Here is a 25,304-nt window from a genome sequence, read left to right as displayed (position 1 = left end):
AAATCAGTCTAGATCAAATCATTAGCTACAGAATCTTGTTCCTGGGTCACAGGTTTTGGAAGTCCATAGCTGTAGGTCTCATGTGCCTTGGGACTAGAAAACATCAGCATATACGCCCCATTCAGATAAAACCTCACCATCCTTTCTGGGCTGTCTAGTTTATTTTCGGCTGATGAGCAAGTCAAGGTCACTTTCTCTTCCGCCTTCACCATTCCTTCCTGCTGTCCTCACCCGTCATCCCCCCCACACACACACACCTTCGCTGTCAGAGAAGCTAAGTCAGGCCGTTCCCAAAGGCCAACAGCTCTAAAGGTTGAAACTTTTGTTTTGTTTTTTGCAGTGCTGGGCCTCAGGCATGCTAGGCAAGCACTCTACCACTGAGCTACACCCCGAGCTCCTGAAGGTCGGAATATTGTTCAGCCACATAAGAGGGATGGCATTGTGATTCACGCTCTCACACGGATGAGCCTTAGGCTAAGGGAAAGGAGCCGGTCAGATACATTGTCCAGAACGGGCAGTCAGTGTAGAAAGGAAGTCAATTAGAGGCCTTCAGGAGAGGGATGGGGGAGGCGAGGAGAGGAGAGCGGCACAGCTGAGTGGCTGTCTTCCCCCTGAGCCTGCACATGACAGCTGGAGGAGGAACCAGTTCTGTCCCGACCAGAACTGACGAGGCCCCATGGAGAGAAGGGTGCATTTGGGACATTTCTGAAATTTCTCATTAAGGCAATTTTTAGTTTTCGTTTTCATTAAAAATGCCTTTTGGGGGCCTGTGAGATGGCTCAGCAGGTGGAGACACTTTCCAAACAAGCATGGCGCCCTGAGTCAGATCCTCAGAACCCACATAAGGGTGGAAGGAGAGAACCAACATCACAGTACCCCCCGACCTCCGTATGCGCTGTGGTGCAAAAAACCCCCGCACACGCCAGGTACACACACCACAGCAATCACATGAGTTTTCATATAAAGACAGGACCCTTCCCCCTCGTGCGCCCACACTTTTGCTGAGTCCTCTCAGCAGGGAAGGGAGAAAACATTTCCTTCACTCGTCTCTTTGTGTGAATGTTGTCATTCTGAGCTCCTGGGTCCCCAGGGAGACACTAAAGGGGTGGGCAGGGCTGTTATGGAGAAGCCAGGTGGCTTGGGTCTTCGAGCACAACCAGGCTGGGTCCTCCCTGGGAGCCTGAGGCTGGCAGTGGCCTGACCTGTTTTGTGTTCTTATCTAGATAGCCACCATCTTGGACTGCCACGCCGCCACGCTGCAGCGTAAGGCAGAGCGCGAGGTCTTCTTCATAAACACACAGAGCATCGTGCAGCTGGTCCAGAGGCAAGTGCATCCTGGGCCTTCCAGAAGCCGGAGTAGCTGTGTGAAGCCCTGGCTCATCCGCCAGCACAGGGAGGGAGAGGCGGAGAGGAAATCGGTCCCCTGTGATAGAAGAGGAGAAGCACAGAGGAATACCACATTGCATTTTGTTTCAAAAAGGAAGGGAAATTTACAAAAAGTATTGGCAAACATCTTCAAGTTTGACTTCTTAGAAAACATCTTTGTATGTTACATAGGTCATTGGAAATTTTTGTTTTGTGATTAAAATATACTAAAATCAGCTTTCCTCTCTTTAGGAGCTCGACTCTTTAAGATTTTTCCCTTCTTTCTGGCCTTGTCTGGAGGCTTAGTCTGGAGACTGGGACAATCTGGTTTCTGGTTTGATGAACAAGTCATAGTTCTGCTGACATGCCTAGCTAGAACTAAGTCTGCTCCATTGTTCTCCGGGCCTGAGGAGTTGGAGTGTACTCCCCTTCCTCCTCCTCCCCTTCCTCCTCCTCCCCTTCCTCCTCCTCCCCTTCCTCCCCCTCCCCTTCCTCCTGCCCTCCCTCTTTCCCTTTCCCTTCTCCTTATTTCCCTCCTTCCTCCTTCCTATCTTCTCGCTTCTCCTCTTGCAGTGCGGATTGCAGCCAAGGCTTTGCACACTCTACCACTGAGCTACGTCCCTGCTCTTGCTTTTCTGAGACAGGGTCTCCCTGTATAGTGCCACCCTCAAACTCGAAGTCCTTGTAGGAAGAGTGCTCTTGCAGGCGTGGGCCACTATGCCTGTGCTTCCCTTCTTAAAGCTGCCACAGCACTAGCTGAGCTATTTCAAGGGTTGAGGAGGTGGTGGGCATGGTGACAGGGTGGCTTTTGGTCCCCTAGGTACCGCAGCGGGACCCGTGGCTACATGAAGACCGTGGTGCTGGACCTCCTGCGGAAGTATCTGGATGTGGAGCATCATTTCCAGCAAGGCAAGAGATGCTACCCACCACTGGTGACAGCCACAAACTCTGGGCAGGGCAAGGGGGACGTGCCAGCCTCACCCTTCTGGGTCTCTTGTCTCCCTCACAGCCCACTATGACAAGTGTGTCATCAACCTAAGGGAGCAGTTCAAGCCGGACATGACCCAGGTGCTGGAGTGCATCTTCTCACACGCGCAGGTGGCCAAGAAGAACCAGCTGGTGATCATGCTGATAGTAAGATGGGGACCAGCACCCCGGGTTGGGGTGGGGCAGGGGCTTTTCTCCCTCTTCCCTCTTCTCCTCCTCTCCCTCCTCTTCCTTCCCCCCTTTTCAGTTCTGGCGTGGAACCCAGGTCCTAATCCTGCTAGGCAATCCTCTGTCACAAAGCCACACCCCCAGCCTAGTCCCAATCATTTCTGGGTTTGGTTGACCTAGCTATTTGATGTTGCCATTGCTTACAGTCTGACTGCACAATAAAGCTTTATCTGTAACAGTAGGGAGTGACACAAGGGACCTGCTCTGTACCAAGCCCTCTTTGTTGCTTTAAACATTTACTAATTAGTTTAAAAGGTTGTATACTAAATTCATTTGATTATTTTTATTATTGTTGTTTTTGCTAATTTTGACATCGGGCCTCCCTATATGGCTCAGGTTGATCTTGAACTCCTAGCTAGCGAGCTCCATCTGCTTAAGGTTCCTAAGCAGTTGGGACTATAGAAGTGTACCACCCTAAGCCATTGTTGCTAGGTTCTCTCCAACTCCAAGGGATGTGGACTGTTGGCACCGTCCTTTGGCAGAGCGCAGAGAGTTGGAGTTTCAGCTTACTGCTGTGGGTGCCAGGAACCTAACTCGGGTCCTCTCTGAGAACATTAAACGTTCTTCTCGACCAAACCATCTCTCCAGCCCGTACGAAGTGCTCTTTGAATGCTGGCTGGGCCTCTTGGAAAGCCCAGTTGCTGGACAGCAGCCACAGGGAGGGGAGAGAGGAGCAATGCTACAGCTGACTGATCCTATTGGGACTTGAGAGGGGAGACAGCGACAGGCTGTTCTTGGGATTCCACAGGAGCGAGGGCTTGCTGTGATTGGGACAAATCATGCATCTAGGTGAGAGGTGACTCAGCCTATAGGTAGCAATGTGTCTTACAGGACAGTATGGGCTGATACGGGTAGTGGAGGTCAGCGGCTTAGCAAACCTGCTTCCTCCCATCACAGACCTCTCTCCAGTGGCTGTCTAGAGACCCCCTCTTATGGTCCCCCAAGCCCTTCTTACAGCGAAGACACACGAGGAAACAGGCCATGTGCACACAGTATCGTCTGCAGAAAAAAAGGCCTCCCTTGGCAGAAGGAAGGCATGCATGGCCAGGGAGATGGCTTGTTTAGCGGATAGAACATGTGTTGTACATGTGTGGGGACCAGGGTTTGGACTCCCCGGCATCCACAAAAAAGCTAGTGGATGTGGTGGCCCACTTGTAATCCCAGTGGAGGTGGAGATAAGGGATTCCCTAAGGCAAGCTGCCTAGGGTACTAGCCAAATCAGTGAGTTCTGAGTTCCAGGTTCAGGAGAGACCCTGACTCAGAAAATACAGTGGAGAGCAATGGAGAAGATATATGAGGTGGTCTGGTCTTGTTCCCACATGCATGTGTGCACGTGTGCATGCTCACATACACATATAGTGCCCCCGCCCCATACATGGTAAAGAGGCCTGCTGTATTTCCCTTCCCATCAGATGTGAGGGTCCATGAGTCAGGAAATGAATGTGTGGTGTGAGTGAATGAGAGGCCATACCCATGTGACAAGAGGCAAGGGTTTTTTAAAAGCTGGCTGGCTATGTCCAGAGAGCTGAGATTAGACCTCCACCCCTGACCAGCCAAGTGCTGGCCAGATCCCCAGCAAAGCCAACCTGGGTTCTCTTGTTGTCCCTGAAGGATGAACTCTGTGGCCCAGACCCCACCCTGTCAGACGAGCTGACCTCCATCCTCAATGAGCTCACGCAGCTGAGCAGGAGCGAGCACTGCAAGGTGGCCCTCAGAGCCAGGCAGGTTGGTCTCAAAGTGTGTTGCTATGTGTGTGCATGCATGTGCGTGTGTTGCTGTGCGTGCATGCGTGTGTGTGCATGTGTTACTTTGTGTGTGTGCATGCATGAGTATGTGTTACTATGTGTGCGCATGCGTGTGTGTGTACATGCATTGCTTGTGTGTGCATGTGTGTTGCTGTGTGTGCACACGCGTGTGCATGCATGCATGTGGCCCTGCCCCCTCCCAACTTCTCTCCTCTCTCTTCCCTCCTCTTCCCTCCAGGTCCTGATTGCCTCCCACCTCCCCTCCTACGAGCTGCGACACAACCAGGTAGAATCCATCTTCCTGTCTGCCATCGACATGTATGGCCACCAGTTCTGCCCAGAAAACCTCAAAGTGAGTCTTTGGGACCATGGTTTTCCTTCCCCTCAAGGTGCCCCCAGGTTAGTGACTTGGAGTCCAGAGTGGCTGGGATGGCCCCAGGGACATCTGCAGGCTCTGGGAGTTGCAGGTGTGGAAGTCTGTTCACAGGATGCACAGGGCAACAGGCTTGAGGATTTCCTGGACAGTACAGGCTTTAAATTAGGGCGTTCTGGAACATGCCAGGAGGCACGAGCCCTTTGTGTGGTGGTGGGATGGGGGCTCCTTTTTCCTGGCTCTTGCCAGGGTCCTGGCTTATTGTAAACTTCTAGACACCAATCAACATTTAAAGCTGGGGCCTTGTCCTGACCACAGTCACCCCACAAGCCCTTCATTGCCCCATCTCCCAAGGCTGTGTGCAAAGGAGTTCCCTGCTTTGGAAGGACCTGATTGCAACAGAGCCTTCTTGTGCCTTCTGCTCCTGCCCAGCCTGTGGTCAGTCTGCTCATGCTCTGTTTGCTTTTGTCTCCTTCTGTTCCCCATAGAAATTGATACTTTCTGAAACAACGATATTCGACGTCCTGCCAACTTTCTTCTACCACGCTAACAAGGTCGTCTGTATGGCGTCACTGGAGGTAAGCGGTAGCAAGTCATCTAGAGCATACGCCCGCCCGCCTGCACGGCTGGACCGTGAGCTGTGCACCTGGCACATATGACCTTTTCTCTTCAGGGAAGGGGTTGCTATTGCCATCTCACAGAGAGAGAAACTGAGCTGAGTGGGAAGGTGACTTTCTCAAGGCCACATAGCCAGAGACAATCAAGATTCACACTTTATTGGTCTTGCAAAGTCCATGCCAGGAATACTGCCGTGCCCTGTGGCATCACAGGCTCCTGCAGACAGGGCACAGCTTGATGCCACTCCCCAGTGCCATGTCAGACGCACCTTGCCCAAACTGTTTACTCATGAGTGTTTGGTATCTCGGACAGACTTCCCTGCCTGGCGCAGAAAATGCAGGCGACCTGCCTTGGGACAGGGAAGAGCTTTCCCAGTGGAACAGCCGCTGGGTTCCCTGAGCACAAGAGCCCACAGTGGTCAGGTCCTCTCAGGAATGCCTCTCACAAATAGGAGGCGGAGACTCCCGTCCTCAGGACCTCCCTTAAACCTGGACTGAGTAGTGACTGATGACTTTATCTCACCCTTTACCCTCACGCTCAGTCTCCCCTCCTTGTGAGCCCCCCTTTTCCTGCACCTTTTAGACCCTGTGGATCACCCACTCCATGCCAGGTTTACCTAGGGCTTCAAGGTGGTGGTTTGGGTCTTTGAGTACATAACAGCTGCAGGGGCCCTGGGCTGACAGCCGTCACTCTATAAGGGGTCCTGAGGCCTCACCTCAAGGCCAGTACACCCACCAGGCGCGCTGACAGTGTTAATCCCTGTGTGTCTGTGAGGGCTTTCTCTAGGATGTACCATCTAAAAACTTTTAGTTAATAAATTCATTTGTGTGTGAGAGAGACAGAGAAAGAGTTTAAGAGTGTGCACGTACCACGGAGACACACGGAGGTTAAAGTTCATCTGTCTGGGTGAGGCTCTTCCTTTCCAGCTTGACTTTTTGAGGCAGGGTTTCTCATTTCTGCGTCCAGGCTGTATACTGGACTCGGAGCTTCCGGTTTGTTCTCTGGCCTCCCACACCGGGAACACAGATGCACGCCAGCACATCTGGCTTTTTACATAGGATCTGGAAATCAAATTCAGACTGCCAGGCCTGCACAGATGTTGCTTTCACCCACTGAGCTGTCTGTGGCTCCAGGATGGACTTTCATATGTTCCAGTTCTGTATCAGGCGCATTGGCCAAATGGGGTTCAACGTTTTCCTGGTGACTCAGGAGCCCCGGGAATGGACAGTCTAGGCCCAGTCTCATGGAAGACAGAGAAAGACAGATTTTATTTTTATTTTTAATTAATTAATTTATTTTTTGTTATCATTGGACATTTATTTGAAGTTTCAGAATAATATAAACTAGATGTGAGTACATAATGATTTAAAAATTTGGTGACATGAAAATTTTTTAGGAAAGTTATAAATATGTTATAACTTTATGTATATATTATATATGATTTTGAGCAATGTTCTCAAAATGAATGCTTCCCAAAAATCTGCAATGCTGTGTTTTTTTTCTTTTTAAAATTCAATTGTATCTTTTTATGTAATGTTTTATTTATTTATTTATTTTTATTCTTTTTTAATTAAAATTTCCACCTGCTCCCTGTTTCCCATTTCCCTCCCCCTCCTCCCACATATTGCCCCCTCTCCCCACTCCCCAAAGGGTTAGGGTCCCCAAGCACACTCCAGGTTAGTGATTTACACAGGTCTTGATCACATCTGTCATGGATTATGCAGAGTGGAAGGCAGACAACAAAGAGACAGGCACTTGGGTGATGCTAAGGGGACCAGGGTGGGGATCCTGGGGAGTTCTCTGAGGGGAATCACAGTGAGTGAGCTCCTCTGACACCTGGGAAGCTCATGGGACTCCAGGTGTTTTTAGCATCAGCATCGGGAGTTTTTAGTGAGGACTGGGCTCAGTAGCCCTCTGCCCGGTGTGTAGTGATGTCAGAACTATGAGACCAAAAGCACATGTCCATCACACAGCATCAAGACAGTTAGGCCCCAGGAAGTTTATCAGAGAAAAGAGGGAATGTGTCCCAAATCCAGCTCCTCCAGCAGCCTCTCTGCTGCTGAGGCCTGCAGCGCCGACCCCACGGCTCTCTCTAGGACTCTGTAGGCCAGCCTGGCTAGTGAGCACCTATACAAAGATACACACACTCACTTTTTCAGGGTGGCTTCCACGCTGCAGCAGAAACAGTGTCTCCCACTGTCTTGAGAAATCCACTTTCATGCCGCTTAGGGAGCCCTAGGAGGTCCTGTGCACAACCCTTCACCCCATCAGAATCGGCTGGCCTCTGAACGCCACTGTCCTTCTGCTCTGGCAGGTTTACGTGCGGAGAGGCTACATCGCCTATGAGTTAAACAGCCTACAGCACCGGGAGCTCCCAGATGGCACCTGCTTTGTGGAGTTCCAATTCATGCTGCCGTCTTCCCACCCCAACCGGTACGGAATGCTTCTCCTTGTTTCTTTCCTTACTCTCTTGTCGCTGGAAAGATCCAGCAAGTATGTCTGGCTTCCGGGGAGTCGCAGAGGAGACCTTTTCCCACCTGCAGGGCTCTGCGGCCTTGCACGCTCATCTGTAGGATGGAGATAATCATCCACGCCCATCTCTGTCTCGTGTCTAGGGATCCATGTGCTGCCTTAAAAGACGGTGAATGGACATGAAATGACAATGCAGCTCCCCAGTCCCACAGTGCTTGGCATGGCCCTCCGAGATGGTAGCACAGCAGGGCACACTCCCAAGTCCCAGTTCCCATCACCAGCCGAGGGCCACTGTGCAATGGCCCTCCTTCCCAGGGAGGGCAGGGCAGCTCTGGCCTTTGGGCACAGTCTTTTCACACCTTATGGCTCACCCCTCCCACACCTGATTCCGGAGTCCTCACGTGACCAGACTGCATTGGTTCCTGGGAGCGGTGGCCCTCTAAATCCTTAGCAGCTACTGACCTTATCCCAAGGGAGATTGAGTGGAAGAAATGAAGAGAGTGGAGGCCTGGAATGATCCCAGGACCAAGCTTGCCTCCTTACCAGCTGCCTAGAGCGGGGGCTCTCCAGGGGAAACTGAGGCTGGGAGCTTACAATCTCTATGTTCACCTATTTGGATTTACCCTGGAACTATGTTGGGACTGAACTTTAGCTGCATCATTCACTCATTCATTCATTCACTCATTCATTCACTCACTCACTGCCTGGGCTCCTTGTCTACTCCATGTCCAAGGAATCTGATGTGCTCCTTCAGCGCCTGCCCCTAACTGCAGTCTCCTGTAGGCCCCGTCTCAGTGAAGGCTCTTATTCTGTCCTGCTCCGGAATCCCAAAGCATCCTAGCAAAAACTCCCAGGGCTGCGGCGGTGGCATCAGCTGCCCCAACCTCTCTCTCGTCCCCCTGCAGGATGGCCATGCCTATCACCGTCTCTAACCCTGACCTGCTCAGACACAGCACGGAACTCTTCATGGACAGTGGCTTCTCCCCACTGTGCCAGCGCATGGGGGCCATGGTCGCCTTCAGGAAATTTGAAGAGTTCACCAGGTATGGAGCAGGAGCTGTGTGACTTCCCCAACCCCCAGCCATTCATTCACTAACACTCGGGCTCAGGGAAACCCAGACACAGGCACAGCAGTTAAGAATTATAGACTCCTTGGCCGGGCGGTGGTGGCGCACGCCTTTAATCTCAGCACTCAGGAGGCAGAGGCAGGCGGATCTCTGTGAGTTCGAGACCAGCCTGGTCTACAAGAGCTAGTTCCAGGACAGGCTCCAAAACCACAGAGAAACCTTGTCTCGAAAAACCAAAATAAATAAATAAATAAATAAATAAAATAGAATTATAGACTCCTAGCCGGGTGGTGGTGCCGCACACCTTTAATCCCCACACTAAGAGGCAGAGGCAGGAGGATCTCTGTGAGTTCAAGGCCAGCCTGGTCTACAAGAGCTAGTTTCAGGCTCTAAAGCTACACAGAGAAACCCTGTCTTGAACAACCAAAACCAAAGCAAAACAAAACACCAAAAAATAACAACAACAAAAACAACTCATCTTAGTTTTTTTTTTTTTTTTTAAAAAAAAAAAGGAATTACAGACTCCTTAGGGAGTGATGGGAAAGGTTGGTCCATGGTGCTAAGGGATGTAACTAGGTAGGAACCCAAAGTTCTGGCATGCTGTTGCACCGCAAGGACGGACCACATCCTTTTGAGGCAGGACCCTCAGTTTTCCTCTGTCCCACACCCCAGGAACTTTGATGACGTCATCTCCTGCTTTGCCAACGTGCCTAAAGACACTCCCCTCTTCAGGAAGGCCTGCACCTCCCTGTATGAAGATGATGGCAAGGTAAGCCCAGTGGATAATGTGCAGCTCTGGGGAGGGGCAGGCTGTGGTCCTGCCTCTGCCCCCAGCCCTTGTTTTTCTGTTGCAGAGCCTTCGAGAGGAGCCCATCCACATCCTGAACGTGGCCATCCAGTGCGCTGAGCATCTGGAGGACGACGCGCTGGTGCCAATTCTCCGCACCTTTGTGCAGTCCAAGGTATTCCCAGAGGACAAGCTGTTGTCCCCTGCTCTGTGTCTCTGTCACAGGATGTCTGTGGTTGGGAATAGAGTAAAACCTTTATGGGAGATTAGAGAGATGGCTCAGCAGTTATGAGCTCTTATTGCTCTTGCAGAGGACTTGGGTTCAATTCCCTGTACCCACACAACTGCTACTACACAGATACACAAAGAAGCATAACACTCAGATACATAAAATACATCGATTTTTAAGAAAGTTTATGCAGCCCACAGTTCTGGAGGTTGCACCAGCAACTATGCTGGCTCTCGCCATAGCCCCTGCAGTCTCACAGCATGTGGATGGTGTTCCATCTCAGGATGCATGCAGGAGAGGGAGGGTTCGCACTTGCTTTGGGTATAACCCTCCCTCACTGAACTGACCCTTGCTGTGAGACCCTCTCCACGGGTCTTGTCTCCAGGACCCAATGACATCACTCAGAGGTGACACCTCCTCAAAGCCATTCACATTGCAAGGGACTAAGCCTGTCAGTTTCCATGGTAACCATAGGCACAGGGTTCCATGGGAACCATGGAGGTAACAGGTTCCTTCAGAGGAAGCCTGGCCTGGGTAGGGTGCTGAGCACCTGAGATGGCCTGGGGGAGTTTGAGAGGCCCAGACCTGGTATTCTGCCCTAATTCTGCTAGTCCTTGAAGCCAGGGTTCTTGTGAGAGAGGACATGGCGGACCTCAGCATCTTCAGCAGTGATGCGGGAAGAGAGAGTCTCTCCCAGGCTGATTCACTGAGGAAATGACCAATGTCACACACGTGTGCCTGGTTAGAAGCAGAGGTCAGAAGTATTGGAGGAAAGGAAACTTGTAAAGTGGCCACAGGAATGTGCAGACCTGTGGCGGCTGACCCTTGCAGATGTCCTCATGCCAGGCCAGCTGTTGTGTCTGTTTCAGACTTCCAGCGGCAGACAGGTGAGCAGAGTGGTGGGTATGGCACTGCTAGGCCGGCGGGGTTCGTCACCGTGTGATTTTCCCCTTTGAACCTCAGTTTCTCTATTTGTGAAGAGGGATGCTGAGATTCCGCCAGCCAGGCTGTCTGAACGTCAGTCCTTGGTCCTCCTGATTTGGTCGAACCTCATGTGGGGAACTCCGGCTGTTGACTTTCTGTCTGTCTGTATGCATGTCTCTGTAGGAGGGACCTCTTCTCTCCACCTGGCTTGGGGCCCTGAAAAAGATGCTTTCTGGTCCAGGGAAGGAATGGCAGGTTCTGAGTTCTGTTAACTGGGGACATTATTTCTGTGAATGTCTTTAGCCTTTATCTCTATAGTCAGTAGTTCAGGTTGTTCACTGAAGAAAACCTTTTTTTTTTTTTCTTTCTTCGAGATTTTTCAAGACAGGGTTTCTCTGTAGCTTTGGAGCCTGTCCTGGAACTAGCTCTTGTAGACCAGGCTGGTCTCGAACTCACAGAGATCCGCCTGCCTCTGCCTCCCGAATGCTGGGATTAAAGGCGTGCGCCACCACCGCCCGGCTGAAGAAGACACATCTGAAAGTAGATTTTATTTATTTATCTGCATTTCTTTATGTGTTTGTGGAGGCCAGGAGACAACTTGTGTGAGTTGATTCTCTCTTCCACCATATGAACCATGGGGATCAAACCTAGATTGTCAGGTCTGGACACAAGTGTCTTTACCTTCTGAGTTCTGGAAAATAGTTTAAAAACAAAACCCACAGCCCCATCTTCCAGGCAGGGATGAGAGGAATTCATCTCCACTCCTCTGCTCCACTAATTTTTTTCCTGTCCCAGCTGATAGTGCTTTCAGTTGCTGCCCCACTGTGTGACGGAACTTCTGAATAGCTGCTGCCTTACTATGTGAAGGAACCCTCTGACCAGCAGCTGCCCCACTGTGTGACGGGACCCCTGAGCAGCAGCTGCCCCACTGTGTGACAGGACCCTCTGAATAGCTGGTGCCCCACTGTGTGACGGGACCCCTGAGCAGCAGCTGCCCTACTGTGTGACGGAACCCCTGAGCAGCAGCTGCCCTACTATGTGACGGAACCCCTGAGCAGCAGCTGCCCCACTGTGTGATAGGACCCTCTGACCAGCAGCTGCCCCACTGTGTGAAGGACCCTCTGACCAGCTGCTGCCCCACTGTGTGACAGGACCCTCTGACCAGCTGCTGCCCCATTGTGTGATGGGACCCTCTGACGAGCTGCTGCCCCACTGTGTGACGGGACCCCTGAGCAGCTGCTGCCCCACTGTGTGATGGGACTCCTGAGCAGCTGCAGCCCCACTGTGTGACAGGACCCTCTGGATAGCTGCCACCCCATTGTGTGACGGGACCCTCTGAATAGCTGCTGCCCTACTGTGTGACGGGACCCCTGAGCAGCAGCTGCCCCACTGTGTGACGGGACCCCTGAGCAGCAGCTGCCCCACTATGTGACATAACCCCTGAGTAGCAGCTGCCCCACTGTGTGATAGGACCCTCTGACCAGCTGCTGCCCCACTGTGTGACGGGACCCCTGAGCAGCTACTGCCCCACTGTGTGATGGAACCCCTGAGCAGCTGCGGCCCCACTGTCTGACGGGACCCTCTGGATAGCTGCCACCCCATTGTGTGATGGGACCCTCTGAATAGCTGCTACCCTACTGTGTGATGGGACCCCTGAGCAGCAGCTGCCCCACTGTGTGACAGAACCCCTGAGCAGCAGCTGCCCCACTGTGTGACGGAACCCCTGAGCAGCAGCTGCCCCACTGTGTGAAGGACCCTCTGACCAGCTGCTGCCCCACTGTTTGATGGGAGCCCTGAGCAGCTGCTGCCCCACTGTGTGACGGGACCCTCTGAATAGCTGCTGCCCCACTGTGTGATGGGACCCCTGAGCAGCTGCTGCCCGCTGTGTGAAGGACCCTCTGACCAGCTGCTGCCCCACTGTTTGATGGGAGCCCTGAGCAGCTGCTGCCCCACTGTGTGACGGGACCCTCTGAATAGCTGCTGCCCCACTGTGTGATGGGACCCCTGAGCAGCTGCTGCCCCGCTGTGTGAAGGAACCTCTGAAATGGGGCTGCTTTGCCTGATCCCTAGCCACATCAAATGCAGCTTAACAATTCCTGGGGTTCTTATGTAGGGAGGGTGGTGGGGAGAGGTATGAGGCTCAGCCCTGCAAGGATGAGCAGTGAGGAATCCTGCAGAGTATCATGGGTGCCACATAGTTATGGAGAGGAGCCACTCCAGGGGGATAGCTGCGATAGGTGAGGGATTATGTGTTATGTTTGTTGCACTGAAGAAAGGCATGCTAGAAGGGTATGTGCCTAAGGGGTGGGCATGTGTACAGTTTTATTATTGGTATTTTGTATTAAACATGTTGGTTGGTACACATTTGCATACAGCTCATGCAAGCACATATACATATGCATTCACTCATGTGCACACATCCACACGCATTCACTAATGGGCACACATCCACGTGCATTTACCCATGCACTCTCATCTACGAGCATTCAACCATGTGCTCACATCCATGTGCATTCACTCATGCACACACATCCACGTGCACTCACGCACGTGCACACATCCATGTGCACTCATTCATGAGCACACATCCACGTGCATTCTGCACACATCCTCGGGCATTCACTCATGCGCACACATCCACACACATTCACTCATGTGCACACATCCACTTGCATCCACTCATGCGCACACATCCATGTGCATTCACTCATGCGCACACATCCATGTGCATTCACTCATGTGCACACATCCACGTGCACTCACTCATGCACACACATCCATGTACATTCACTAATGCACATACGTCCATGTGCATTCACTCACGCACAACTTCTTTAGCAGAGAACTCATGATCCAACTACTCACCCACTGTGGTGTCTTTGTTGTTTTAATTTTTTTAACTTAAAATGTTCTGTGGGTGTTTTGCCTGCATGTAGGTCTATGCCCCATGTGTGTGCAGTGCCTTTGGAGGCCAAAACAGGGAGTCACATCCCCTGGAAATGGAGTTAAGAGTTGTGCACAGCTATGTGGGTGCTGGGACCCGAACCTGGGCCTCTGGGAGAGCAGCCAGTGCTTCAACCACTGCGCCATCTCTGCCCCTTGTGCCTGTGCTTGCTGTTATTTTCCTCAAATGTCTTTGGTGCACTTGCGTTTCTTTAGCTTGTTTTTGTTTTGCTGGGGGTATTATCATTTTGTTTTTTGAGATAAGATCTCATGCTGTAGTCCTGGCTAGCCTGGAACATTCTGTGTAGCCCAGGCTGGCCTTGAATAATCCTCCTGCCTCTGCAAGTGCTGCCCTCCCAGCTTTCCTTGTTGGACAGGCAGAGACTGTTTCCCTTGTTACTTTCCTTACCAGGCCGTTAAACAACGACCTTATTTTCTTGTTCTGTAGGTTTGTCTTTCTTCATAAACCTATATATTGTCTTGTGTGTTCCATTTGGGGAGCAGCTGGGAGCAATTCTTTTATGTAATGTTTTAGTTAGCTCTAAGGTCATGTGTAGATATAGCTGAATTTTCACTCTGGTGGTCAGCATTCAGACCAGAAGGGGGTGCCCCGGTCCCCCAGAAGAATGTGGCTGTGTCCTGACTGAATGCCATCTGCTCCGGGGGTCTTCTGTACACAGTTCACACTTGCACACACATCTTGTCATCTGCTCCGGGGTCTTCTGTACAGAGCTTCGCAGTTCACACTCTCGCACACATCTCAGAACTTGTGTGCACACAGCGTTTTGCTATATTGAGCTGTAAGTCACCTAGTGTATAACACAGCCACTGAAAGTGTATAATAATTCAGAGTGGGGATGTAGCTCAATGCTTGCCTGAAATACTAAAAGTCCTATGTTCAAATCCCATTACTCCAAAAAAAAAAATCAAAAAGTATACAGTTTGACGCTTTTTAAATATGTTCACAGAGGTGCATGGCCTTCATCCCTACTGTCAGTTTTACAACATTGCCTCCCGGAAAACCCAAACCTAAATCCTTCCCCCAGCCTCCTCCCCAGCCCAGCCTATGCAGCCACTGTCCCACCGCCTGGCTCTGTAGACTTGCTAATTCTGAATGTTTCCTGCATGTCTCCTGCTGGGCAGTATTTTGACTGGCTTCTTGCATTTATTACACTTGTAGGGTTCATCCACATGCATGCGTCAGGACACCGGGCCTTTACTAACCAAATAATATTCCACTGTCTGTGGCTTTTAATGCAGAAACACATCCTCGTGGGCTATGGACTCCGAAGGATCACATTCCTTATCGCCCAAGAGGTTAGTCCCAATCCTTAGTTCATTGTCTTCTGTGTTCTCCAAGCCTCTGGACCAGGTATTTGATATTTATTCTCAAGGGTGGGGTAGAAGAAATGAGTTTCTAGAACAGTCTTTCTGGAGAACTCGTTCTGAAAATAGACCGAGTCATCTTTAATAAACACAAAATAGGCAGAGGAAGGGGTCAGAGTCTTGCTTGACTTAATCGCCTCTTGCTTGGATTTCTTTCTGCAGAGAGAATTTCCCAAGTTCTTCACGTTCAGAGCGAGAGACGAGGTATGGGTGAAAGTGTGGACACTGTGCTCTGTGGGTGCCTTCCACCCCAGCCTTGCAGGCATGCTCAGAGCCTGAGGTGTGGGCCCTCACATTTCCCTGGAACTGCACTGCCAGAAGGACTCCGTGTTTCCTGCAGCAAGCTCAGACACGTGGGGTTCCTACCCACTTGCTAAGTTCTGTGTTTGATGCTGTGTTCAAGCTGACTTCCAGCTGCCTGCTTCATAGATAAATATTGGAGCTCAGTTAAAGCCATGTCATTAGATATGACCCATGGTTTTCACAGTTACCAAATCCATGTGGTTCATCACCCTAAAACACGTAGAGCCCCGCCCCTTCTGACTCCTAGAGCAGGTGGCCTCGCTCCCAGCACGGACCCAGGAGCCCAACAAAACTCAGCGTTTTGATTGGCTCAGGGTCTGCTTTACTCAGCTAAACACCATCCTTCTGGGGGTCGGGGGAGACTTCTTATTTTTTCTCTGGTTCAGTTTCCCGAACTGCCAGCTGATTCCTTTGGCGGTCTTCTCTCTATAAAGAAGGGTTCAGAAGTTGAAGACAGACAGCAGCCTTGTGGCTCTGGCATGTCCCGGGGGAAGCGGGGTGCATACAGAAGTTGGTGTCACAGTGTCTGTGACCTCCAAAACTCTTGAATCCCATGGTGAGGTTGCACAACGAATGGGTCATTTCTGAATGCCCAGGGTTTGGCAGCATGGAGCCTGGACTGCTCAGGCATGTCCTCACAGAGTCAAGCGAGCTTCTCTCTCTCTCTGATTGGCCTACAGTTTGCAGAAGACCGGATTTATCGCCACTTGGAGCCCGCCCTGGCTTTCCAGCTGGAGCTGAGCCGGATGCGCAACTTTGACCTGACCGCTGTGCCCTGTGCCAACCATAAGATGCATCTTTATCTGGGTGCCGCCAAGGTGAGGGAAGGGCTGGAGGTCACCGACCACAGGTTCTTCATCCGCGCCATCATCCGGCACTCGGACTTGATCACCAAGGTAAGGTGGCATGGGGTGCCTCCATCCGGCCTGAGCTCCTTCCGCATGCTTGGGCCTTCTCTTCCCCAAGTCCCCACCTGGGATGCTTGCTGGGGATCAGGAGCTGTGCTCAGCACACAGGACCCTGCTCTTGTAGGCATCCCAGCCAGTGGCGCCTCAGCCAGAGTCTTGTATTTTGTGATGTTTTCTGTGTGAGAAGAGAGCTGGATAGATGGAAAGATACTGATTTGTTCGGGAAATTTCTTGGGTTTGCTGATTGACCACTGACTGGCGTTCACATTATGAAAATTCAGATCCAGTTACAAACCATTTTAAAGTCAAATGAGGAGTAGGGAGATGACTCAGTAGGTGAAGCAGTCGCCACACAAGCCTGAGGAACAGGGTTCAGAGCCCAGAACCTGTATAAAAACCTAGGCAGTTGTGTCGGCTCCCAGTGATCCCAGCAGAGACGGGGAATTCCCAGGGCAAGTAGGCTAGAGCAGCCAAATCAGTGGGAGATCATCTGTCGAGAAATAGAGTGGAAGACTAGAGACACAGCTCACACCTGCTTGTGACTCCAGCCCCTGGAGTCCATGGGTACCTGCACTCAACACACATAACCCCACACAGACACACACGTACACATGATTTTAAAAAATAAAACCAAAGAAGGCAGACGGCGATGGAAGAAGACAATCAATGTAAGCTTCAGGCCTCAGTACACATGTGCTCCATACATTCCTGAGCAGTGAGACACACACACACACACACACGCACGCACACACACACAAATATACACAGACACACAACATACCACCACACACACACGCCCAGACACACAGCATACCGCCACACACACACATGCACATACATGCACATGCACACACACACACAAATACACACAGCATACCGCCACACATACACAAAACACCTTTAAAAGATCACGTGAAAGCACCAAGAACTCTTCTGTGGAGGGGCCAGTCCACCGGTGACCTTTCTAGAGAGGAGTCCATCCCAAATGGAAGGTGTACTGCTGACGGCCAGAGCCAGTGGGGGCCAGCATCAGGACGTTTTACTTGTGGATCCTGCCCTTGTGAACAAAGACCCATTCATGATGCCTTCCATTTCGTTACACGTCCATGACATACTGCGTGCGTGTGTGTGTGTGTGTGTGTGTGTGTGTATGGGGGGGATGATTAAAAAAGTCAAATCTGCCGCTGATGGATTTTAAAAAATTACATTTATACATGTGTTTATTGGGGACGGGAGCACCACCACGCATGTTTAGAGGTCAGAGACAACTTGTGGGAGTCAGTTCTCTCCTACCATGGAGAGACTGAACTCAGGCCATCGGGCTTGGCAGCAAGCATCTTTCGCTGCTGAGCCATCTCCCAAGCATTCCGATGTGGCAGCCCCAGATGTCAGAGCACCAGGGAGTGGAAGACAGAGGCTGAATATGACACACAGTCTCGGTTTCTTCTTCCCTCACCTGGGCTCTGCATCTCAGCAGACACCCCAGGAGGGGGTACATGGGCTCCCCACCAGCTATGTGCAGGCCCTGTGGCTGAGGCCGGCCTTCCTCCTTTGGCAGGAAGCCTCCTTTGAGTACCTGCAGAATGAAGGGGAACGGCTGCTCCTGGAAGCCATGGATGAGCTGGAGGTGGCGTTCAACAACACCAGCGTGCGCACCGACTGCAACCACATCTTTCTCAACTTTGTGCCCACTGTCATCATGGACCCGCTCAAGGTTGTACCGCTGGCGCTCTCCTGGGCTCTAGGTGCCTTTCCCGTGGTTCTTCACGCCACACTGCTTTGGGGTTGCGTCTTTTGGCCCTCCAGCCCTGAGTTTCAGGATGAGCCTGTGGTTAGCTGAATCAAAAGAGAACAAACCTGCCAGTCCATCCAGATGTCTGAGCTCGGACAACAGGAGCACCTAGAATTCCCAGCAGAGCTCATATCCCCTCCAGGCTCTGCTGGATGAGAGCCTAAGGTCTGAGACTGGGGCATTGTGCACAGGCCGGTTCTGCAGTAGGTAGACCTCAGCGATGCCAATTAAAGGACCAGAGAAGACTCCAGTATCTGTAGGGTCACAGAACCCAGAAGGACCCATGGTAATGCCCTGGCCTGACTAGTTCCCACAGTCTAGAAGAAAACTACATGGGCCTGAGAGGCACGGAAGATTGGGTGACACATGAAGATGAGTTCCGTGACTCGCCACCCTGTCACTGGGGATGTAGCTCAGTGGTAGAGCATCTGCGTGGAATACACAAGGCTCTGGGTTCCATCCTCATTGGTTGTTAGCAGCTAACAGTTTGTGTTGGGTGCCAGGCCTCCTGCATGCCTTGCTGTCCCCTTGCTGTTAGCACTGCCTTGGTATGTGGAGTAGGCTCTGATGGTGTGCGTTTCTCGGCAGATCGAGGAGTCGGTGCGAGCCATGGTCATGCGCTACGGCAGCCGGCTGTGGAAGCTCCGTGTGCTGCAAGCAGAGGTCAAGATCAACATCCGCCAGACGACCACAGGCAGTGCTATCCCCATCCGCCTGTTCATCACCAACGAGTCTGGCTACTACCTGGACATCAGCGTCTACAAAGAAGTGACTGACTCCAGATCCGGAAACGTAAGGGTGGCCACCACGGTGTCACAAGTCAAAGGAGATGCAGCTATCTGGGCATCAAGATGTGGGTTGAAGCCACCGTCATGGCCCTCATCTTGCTTTGTCTTGGACCTTGGCAGCCTCCGGTAGATAGCTTCAGGGTGTGATGGGCATCGTAGTTTCCTGTCTGTTCACCCTCCAAGGCAGGGCATGCAGCCCTATGGCAGACTCCATCCTGTAGCCATGCTGTAGGTGGGAAGACGGATATGTGGCAATTACCATACAGAACACACACTGGTCTACCTAGAGATACACGCTTCCCCCAACCACCTTGCAGAAAGAGTTTTTATTTTATTTTAAATTTTATTTATTATGTATACAATACAGTGTGCTTCCTCCGTGTATGACTGCAGGCCAGAAGAGGGCACCAGATCTCATTGTGGATGGTTGTGAGCCACCATGTGGTGGCTGGGTATTGAACTCAGGACCTCTGGAAGAACAGCCAGCATCACTTAACCTCTGAGCCATCTCTCCAGTCCCCATAAAAAAGAGTTTTTTAAATGAACCCAAAACTATTTTACATGTATATGTGTGTGTCTGCATGTATGTGCATATATGTACCTTTTATTTTACATGCATACATGTGTATATCTGCATATATGTGCATATATGTACTTTTTATTTCACATGTATACATGTATATATCTGCATATATGTGTATATATGTACTTTTTATTTTACATGTATACATGTATATATCTGCATATATGTGTATATGTGTACTTTTTATTTTACATGTATACATGTGTATATCTGCATATATGTGTATATATGTACTTTTTATTTTACATGCATACATGTGTATATCTGCATATGTGTGTATAGACGTACTTTTTATTTTGAAATGATGAGACTCAAAGCTCTCAAGTTTCAAAAAATAGTACAGAACAAAATAGTGACTGGGCTGTACCTCTCACCCCGCTTCTCACAAGGACACATTACAGTTGACTATAGTACGGTGCCCAAACTCTAAGTGGCACAGGAACAGTGCTGATGGCCTGATTCCCCATGGTTCTTATCTGCACACCTTGGGGTTGGGCTTTGCCACCATCATCATACTGGAGCTCTGTCTCCTGCTCCCGCACGCCCTTCCTGCTCTGGTTGCCACATGGCAAAGCGCATACGTTCTGCGGAGCTGCCTCTCACTGAGCTTTTGTCGCGGACTCAGGTCGGGGTGGGACTCAAACCCAGGTCACTGGAAGAGCAGCCAGCGCCCTTGACCTCCCAGCCCCTCTCCAGCCGTTTTCTTTGTTTCCATCCAGATCATGTTTCACTCCTTCGGCAATAAGCAAGGAAGCCTGCATGGCATGCTCATCAACACAGCCTACGTCACCAAAGATCTGCTCCAGGCCAAGCGATTCCAGGCGCAGTCCCTGGGGACCACCTATGTGTATGACTTCCCGGAGATGTTCAGGCAGGCAAGTCCTGTGGGCTCAGGTGGCACCACCCTCCAGGGTCTCTTTCCCCTCCTTCCACCAGAATTCATCCCTTGACCTAAGCTATGCTTCTGAGATTCCTTCTAGATGAGGTCTTCCTGGAAAAAAATTAGTTAATGCAGGAGTGACTTCATGGTACTTTCCCCAAAATAAGCCTAACTCCGTCCTGCTGACTGGTGACATGCTGTAAATCTTTAGAAAATGAAGAGGAGCCGGGCGGTGGTGGTGCACGCCTTTAATCCCAGCACTCGGGAGGCAGAGGCAGGCGGATCTCTGTGAGTTCAAGGCTAGTCTGATCTACCAGAGCTAGTTCCAGGACAGACAGGACAGACTCCAAAGCTACAGAGAAAACCTGTCCCGAAAAACCAAAAAAACAAACAAACAAAAAACAAAAACAAAAAAGGGAAGAAAACAAGGGGGATTGGGGGAAAAGAGAAAGTAACTCAAAGTTTATGGCCTGAGACAAATTGCTCAATGTTTTAATATTTGCTTCTGGTTTGTTCATGTATTTTGCATGTGTTTGTGTGTGTGTATGTGTTGGTACATGTACACATGTGTGCATGTGTGTAGAGCCCAGAGGTCAGTTCTGGTATCTTCTTTATTTGCTCTCGTCCCATTTTTTGAGGGGGGCTCTCTCAGTTAACCCGGAGGTTGCTAATTTGGCCAGAGTGGCCCGCTAGCAAGCCCTCAGAATCTTCTTCTTTCCATCCTCCCAACTCTGGTTTTTCTTTGGATAGTAATTGAACTCTGGTCCTCGTGTGTGTGAGGACCCTGCTTTCCTGACTGAGCCATCGCCTCCAGCCCCTGCTTCTCGTCTGTTTGCTCATTTATAAGTTAGCTGCTGCTTGCCAGGCCCCATTCTGAGGCTAAATGGGCCATGGAGAGGAGGTGGTACCTGTGTACATGTGTATATGTGCATATGTGTATACAATGTACATTTTGTTTTAAAGTAATTGGTCTCCCGATAATCAAGAAGTCATAAAAACAGTGCCAAAAAAAAGGAATTGAACTGAACAATCCCCTTGGGCTGTTTCCTCAGTGACAACAGTGTTCCTGTGCTCCATTCCCCAGCGATGCATTCTGGTTCGTCACGGTGTGTTACCAAGACAGGAAATTGATCCTGGTGCGGCTGATACTGGCTTTGAGCAATCCTCACCCTCATTCTTTGACAGTTTCTGGGGAGCTGGGTTCAGTGGCACCTGTTTGGGAGGCTGAGGCAGGGGCATCACTTGAGTGTAGCAGTGGGAGGCTGGCCTGGATCGCACAGCGAGATTCTGTCTCGGAATGAAGGGAGGGAAGTAGAGTGTTGTTAGGTTCTCCTGAGGGGTATCTGTGACTCCCCGACCAGCTCCAGGGGGTCAGCGCACACACAGGCACAGCACTGGAAACAACTGGGAGTTCTCTGTCCATTCTTCGTTGTGTGCTTGCGTACATCCAGGGTTTACTTGCCCACGGTACATGTGTTCGGGTGCCTACTGAAGCCAGAGGGAGTTGGAGCCCCCTGAAACTGGAGTTCTGGGTAGTTGTGAGCTGCGCAGTGTGGGTTCTGGGTCCTCTGCGAGAGCAGTAAAGCCTTAGCACCGAGCTGACCTGGCTGGGGAAGTGGCTCAGTGGGAAAAGGGCTTGTCACGCAGGCGAGAGGCCCACATTCAGACCCCAGAACCCACTTTAATAAACCATGTGTAAACACGTCATCCTGAGCACTTGAAGTCAGAGGCAGGGCAATCCCCGGAACTTCCTGGCAACCAATCTAGATAATCAGTGAGATCTGGGTTCAGTGAGAGACGCTGTCCCAAAAAAGAGGTGGAAAGTGATTGAAGACAACACCCAACATCAACCTGTGGTCTACATACACCACACACACACACCACACACACCACACACACACCACACCACACACACACCACACACACCACACCACACCACACACACCACACACACCACACACACCATACATACCACTCACACACCACACATACATCACACCTACACACACACCATACACACACCACACATACATCACACCTACGCACACCTACACACACACCACACACACACCACACCTACACACACACCACACACACACCACACACACCACACACACCATACCTACACACCAAACCACACACACCACACACACATACACACACTACACACACATATACCACAACACACATATACACACACCACACACACCACACTACCCAATACACACCACATGGCACACACACACCACACACCATACACACTACACACACACCACACACACTATACACACACCATGCACACACACACACACACCACATCCATACACCACACACACACATTGGTACATGTACCTACCTACACAGGTGTGCCTGTGCACACATGTACAAATATAAGTGTAGTAAGAATTACTTTCACCAAAACTGAACTCGAGTGGTTTAAAAAGAATGTCTTTTCCCTCCTCCTCCTCCTCCTCCTCCTCCTCCTCCTCCTCCTCCTCCTCCTCCTTCTCATCATCATCATTATGTGGAGTATGCCTGTATATGTATGTGAGTGTGTGTGAATATGTGTGTGTTCATGATTTAAAAAGAGGGTGAGAACAGGCAAGGAAGAGACCTGGTCAGTCGTCCTCATCAATTAAGACCATGACACCCAATAGGGACAAGTTCAACAGATCCGCCATACGTGGGCTGCCCATGCATGCGTCAGCATTGCCAGGGCATAAATTTCATTTTCATTTTTGAGAACAGGACCGTTTTACCCAGTGTTATCTCCAACTGGGAAGGGCAGTACTTCTCTCCCCATGACACCAAGCTTTTCCTCTTCTCCAGGCTCTCTTTAAACTGTGGGGCTCCCCAGAAAAGTACCCCAAAGATATCCTGACGTACACAGAGCTTGTGTTGGACTCCCAGGGACAGCTGGTGGAGATGAACCGGCTTCCTGGTGGGAATGAGGTAGGAGTTGGGCACTAGGTGGGCGGGAGGTGGGCACGGGGTGGGAGGTAGGTGGGGGGTGGGCACGGGGTGGGAGGTGGGCGGGAGGGGCACGAGGTGGGCTGGAGGTGGGCACGGGGTGGGAGGTGGGCAGGAGGTGGGCACGAGGGGTATGAGGTAGGCACGAGGTGGGCATGAAGTAGGACCTGGGCAGAACCCAGCTTGGGTCAGCTTGCTTCGGATGTCACCTGGAAGAACCAAAGTCATTTTGCTTAGCACGCATCTCTTTCCCAGGTGGGGATGGTGGCCTTCAAGATGAGGTTTAAGACCCCAGAGTATCCAGACGGGCGGGACGTCATCGTCATCAGCAATGACATCACCTTCCAAATCGGCTCTTTCGGCATAGAGGAGGACTTCCTGTATCTGCGGGCATCTGAGATGGCCCGGGCAGAGGGCATCCCCAAAATCTACTTGGCTGCCAACAGTGGGGCCCGTATGGGTCTGGCTGAGGAGATCAAGCAGATATTCCAAGTGGCTTGGGTGGACCCGGAGGACCCCCACAAAGTACGTCATGAAGGGGGGTACTAACATGATGGAGCTTACCTAGAAGAGATGCAGCACCCCTTATCCAAAGTCCCACATCAGAAATGCTTCCAGACCCAAAGCTTAAGATGATGTCCTACATGGCAGGTCCGCCCCGCTCTCCCTCACTGAGTGACAGTCACAGCGCAGGGGCCTGAAGAAGCTGAGTGTGAGGTGTCTGTGATATAGATTAACGCTGTGTTTAGAACTGGTGCCCACTCCCAAGAGATGTCATTTTTATATGCAAATATGCCAGCCTGAAAAAAAATTCAAAATCTAACTTGTTTGTAGCCCGATGCATTTCAGGTAAGAGACACAGCCTGCACTGCATTGGCGGGGTGTTGATGGCGCCTGCAGAACGGTGGGAAGGAGCGCCACGTGCAGTGCACAGCGTCTCAGTACAGTTCCCACTTGCTGAGCCAGCACGGTGCCACGTACCTGCCCTCCACTCGGGAGGCTCAGGCAGAAGGAGAGTTCAGGATCTGCCTGGCCTATGTGGGGAGACCTTGTCTCAGAAAAAGGAAAAGAAACATAAATGCTTTGGGGCATAGTGATTAGCAGAAATGGCCAAAAACACCCCTTAGGGGCATGATAAATGGGACATATAGACATGTAGGTAACATGTGCCAGGTTCTAAATCCATATGTACCCAGAATGCAAAGTGAATAATATCCCACACCCAGGCCTTAGATTGTGTGTGCGTGTGTGTGTGTGTGTGTGTGTGTGTGTGTGTACATGCCTGTAGAGGTGAGGACAGCCTCAGGCTGTCCTTTTTGAGACAGGTTCTCTCATTGACTTGCAATCCATCAGGTCTTCTGGGCTAGCTGGCAAGGAAGCTTCCAGGGACCCACCTACCTACACCTCTCATCTCCCCAAGGCTGGGGTTGTAGGTACACACCACTAATGGAAGACAGTGGGGCGATTGCTTTCTATGGAATGTGTTCTCCAGAGAGTGATGCCGTTTCCCTAAAGGAGACAAAAACCACTCTGGGGATCAAAAATTTTTCTGTTATTTTTTACTACATCTTTAGCCCACCCATACTCCAAACATCTAAAATTCAAAATGGTCTGGAATCTGAAACCCTTTGGTCACTAACCTCATTTCTAAAGTAACAAATTCTCTCCATGACTCAGCTCACGGAATGGGTCACAGTGACACCAAATCATGACATTATGTTATAGGGTCACCTTTAGCCCAGAGGTGCCTAAAAGCATGAATGGGTCTCACATCTAGATGTGGGTTCTATTCCTAAGGTGTCTCATTGGGTAGAAGCAGATATTCCAAAGCTCAGACATATCGAAACACTTCTGGTACCTGCTATTTGGGCTGTTCGACCTGCACACACGAACACACATGTGCACACATGAGTGCACACACATTTCTCCACAGTGTGTAACCAGGCAGAGCCCGAG

General features: G+C 50.9%; 1 protein-coding gene across 1 annotated transcript in view; it reads left to right on the top strand.

Moving 5' to 3' along the window:
* Acacb (acetyl-CoA carboxylase beta) overlaps positions 1-25,304 on the top strand; it is a 125,007-nt gene that overhangs the window by 82,320 nt on the left and 17,383 nt on the right. Inside the window, exons 22-39 of the mRNA XM_057764110.1 lie at positions 1,224-1,324; positions 2,186-2,274; positions 2,375-2,499; positions 4,192-4,305; positions 4,564-4,677; positions 5,187-5,276; positions 7,631-7,749; positions 8,694-8,831; positions 9,528-9,624; positions 9,710-9,817; positions 14,999-15,055; positions 15,287-15,328; positions 16,108-16,323; positions 17,894-18,049; positions 18,716-18,919; positions 20,218-20,373; positions 23,208-23,330; positions 23,604-23,873. Coding sequence (XP_057620093.1) covers positions 1,224-1,324; positions 2,186-2,274; positions 2,375-2,499; positions 4,192-4,305; positions 4,564-4,677; positions 5,187-5,276; positions 7,631-7,749; positions 8,694-8,831; positions 9,528-9,624; positions 9,710-9,817; positions 14,999-15,055; positions 15,287-15,328; positions 16,108-16,323; positions 17,894-18,049; positions 18,716-18,919; positions 20,218-20,373; positions 23,208-23,330; positions 23,604-23,873 — 2,319 coding nt within the window. The remainder of the gene's footprint in view (positions 1-1,223; positions 1,325-2,185; positions 2,275-2,374; positions 2,500-4,191; positions 4,306-4,563; positions 4,678-5,186; positions 5,277-7,630; positions 7,750-8,693; positions 8,832-9,527; positions 9,625-9,709; positions 9,818-14,998; positions 15,056-15,286; positions 15,329-16,107; positions 16,324-17,893; positions 18,050-18,715; positions 18,920-20,217; positions 20,374-23,207; positions 23,331-23,603; positions 23,874-25,304) is intronic.

Source organism: Chionomys nivalis, chromosome 3, assembly GCF_950005125.1.
Source record: "Chionomys nivalis chromosome 3, mChiNiv1.1, whole genome shotgun sequence".
Classification (NCBI taxonomy): domain Eukaryota; kingdom Metazoa; phylum Chordata; class Mammalia; order Rodentia; family Cricetidae; genus Chionomys; species Chionomys nivalis.
The sequence above is the reverse complement of the archived record's forward strand: the minus strand, read 5'-3'. Positions and strand labels throughout refer to the sequence as shown.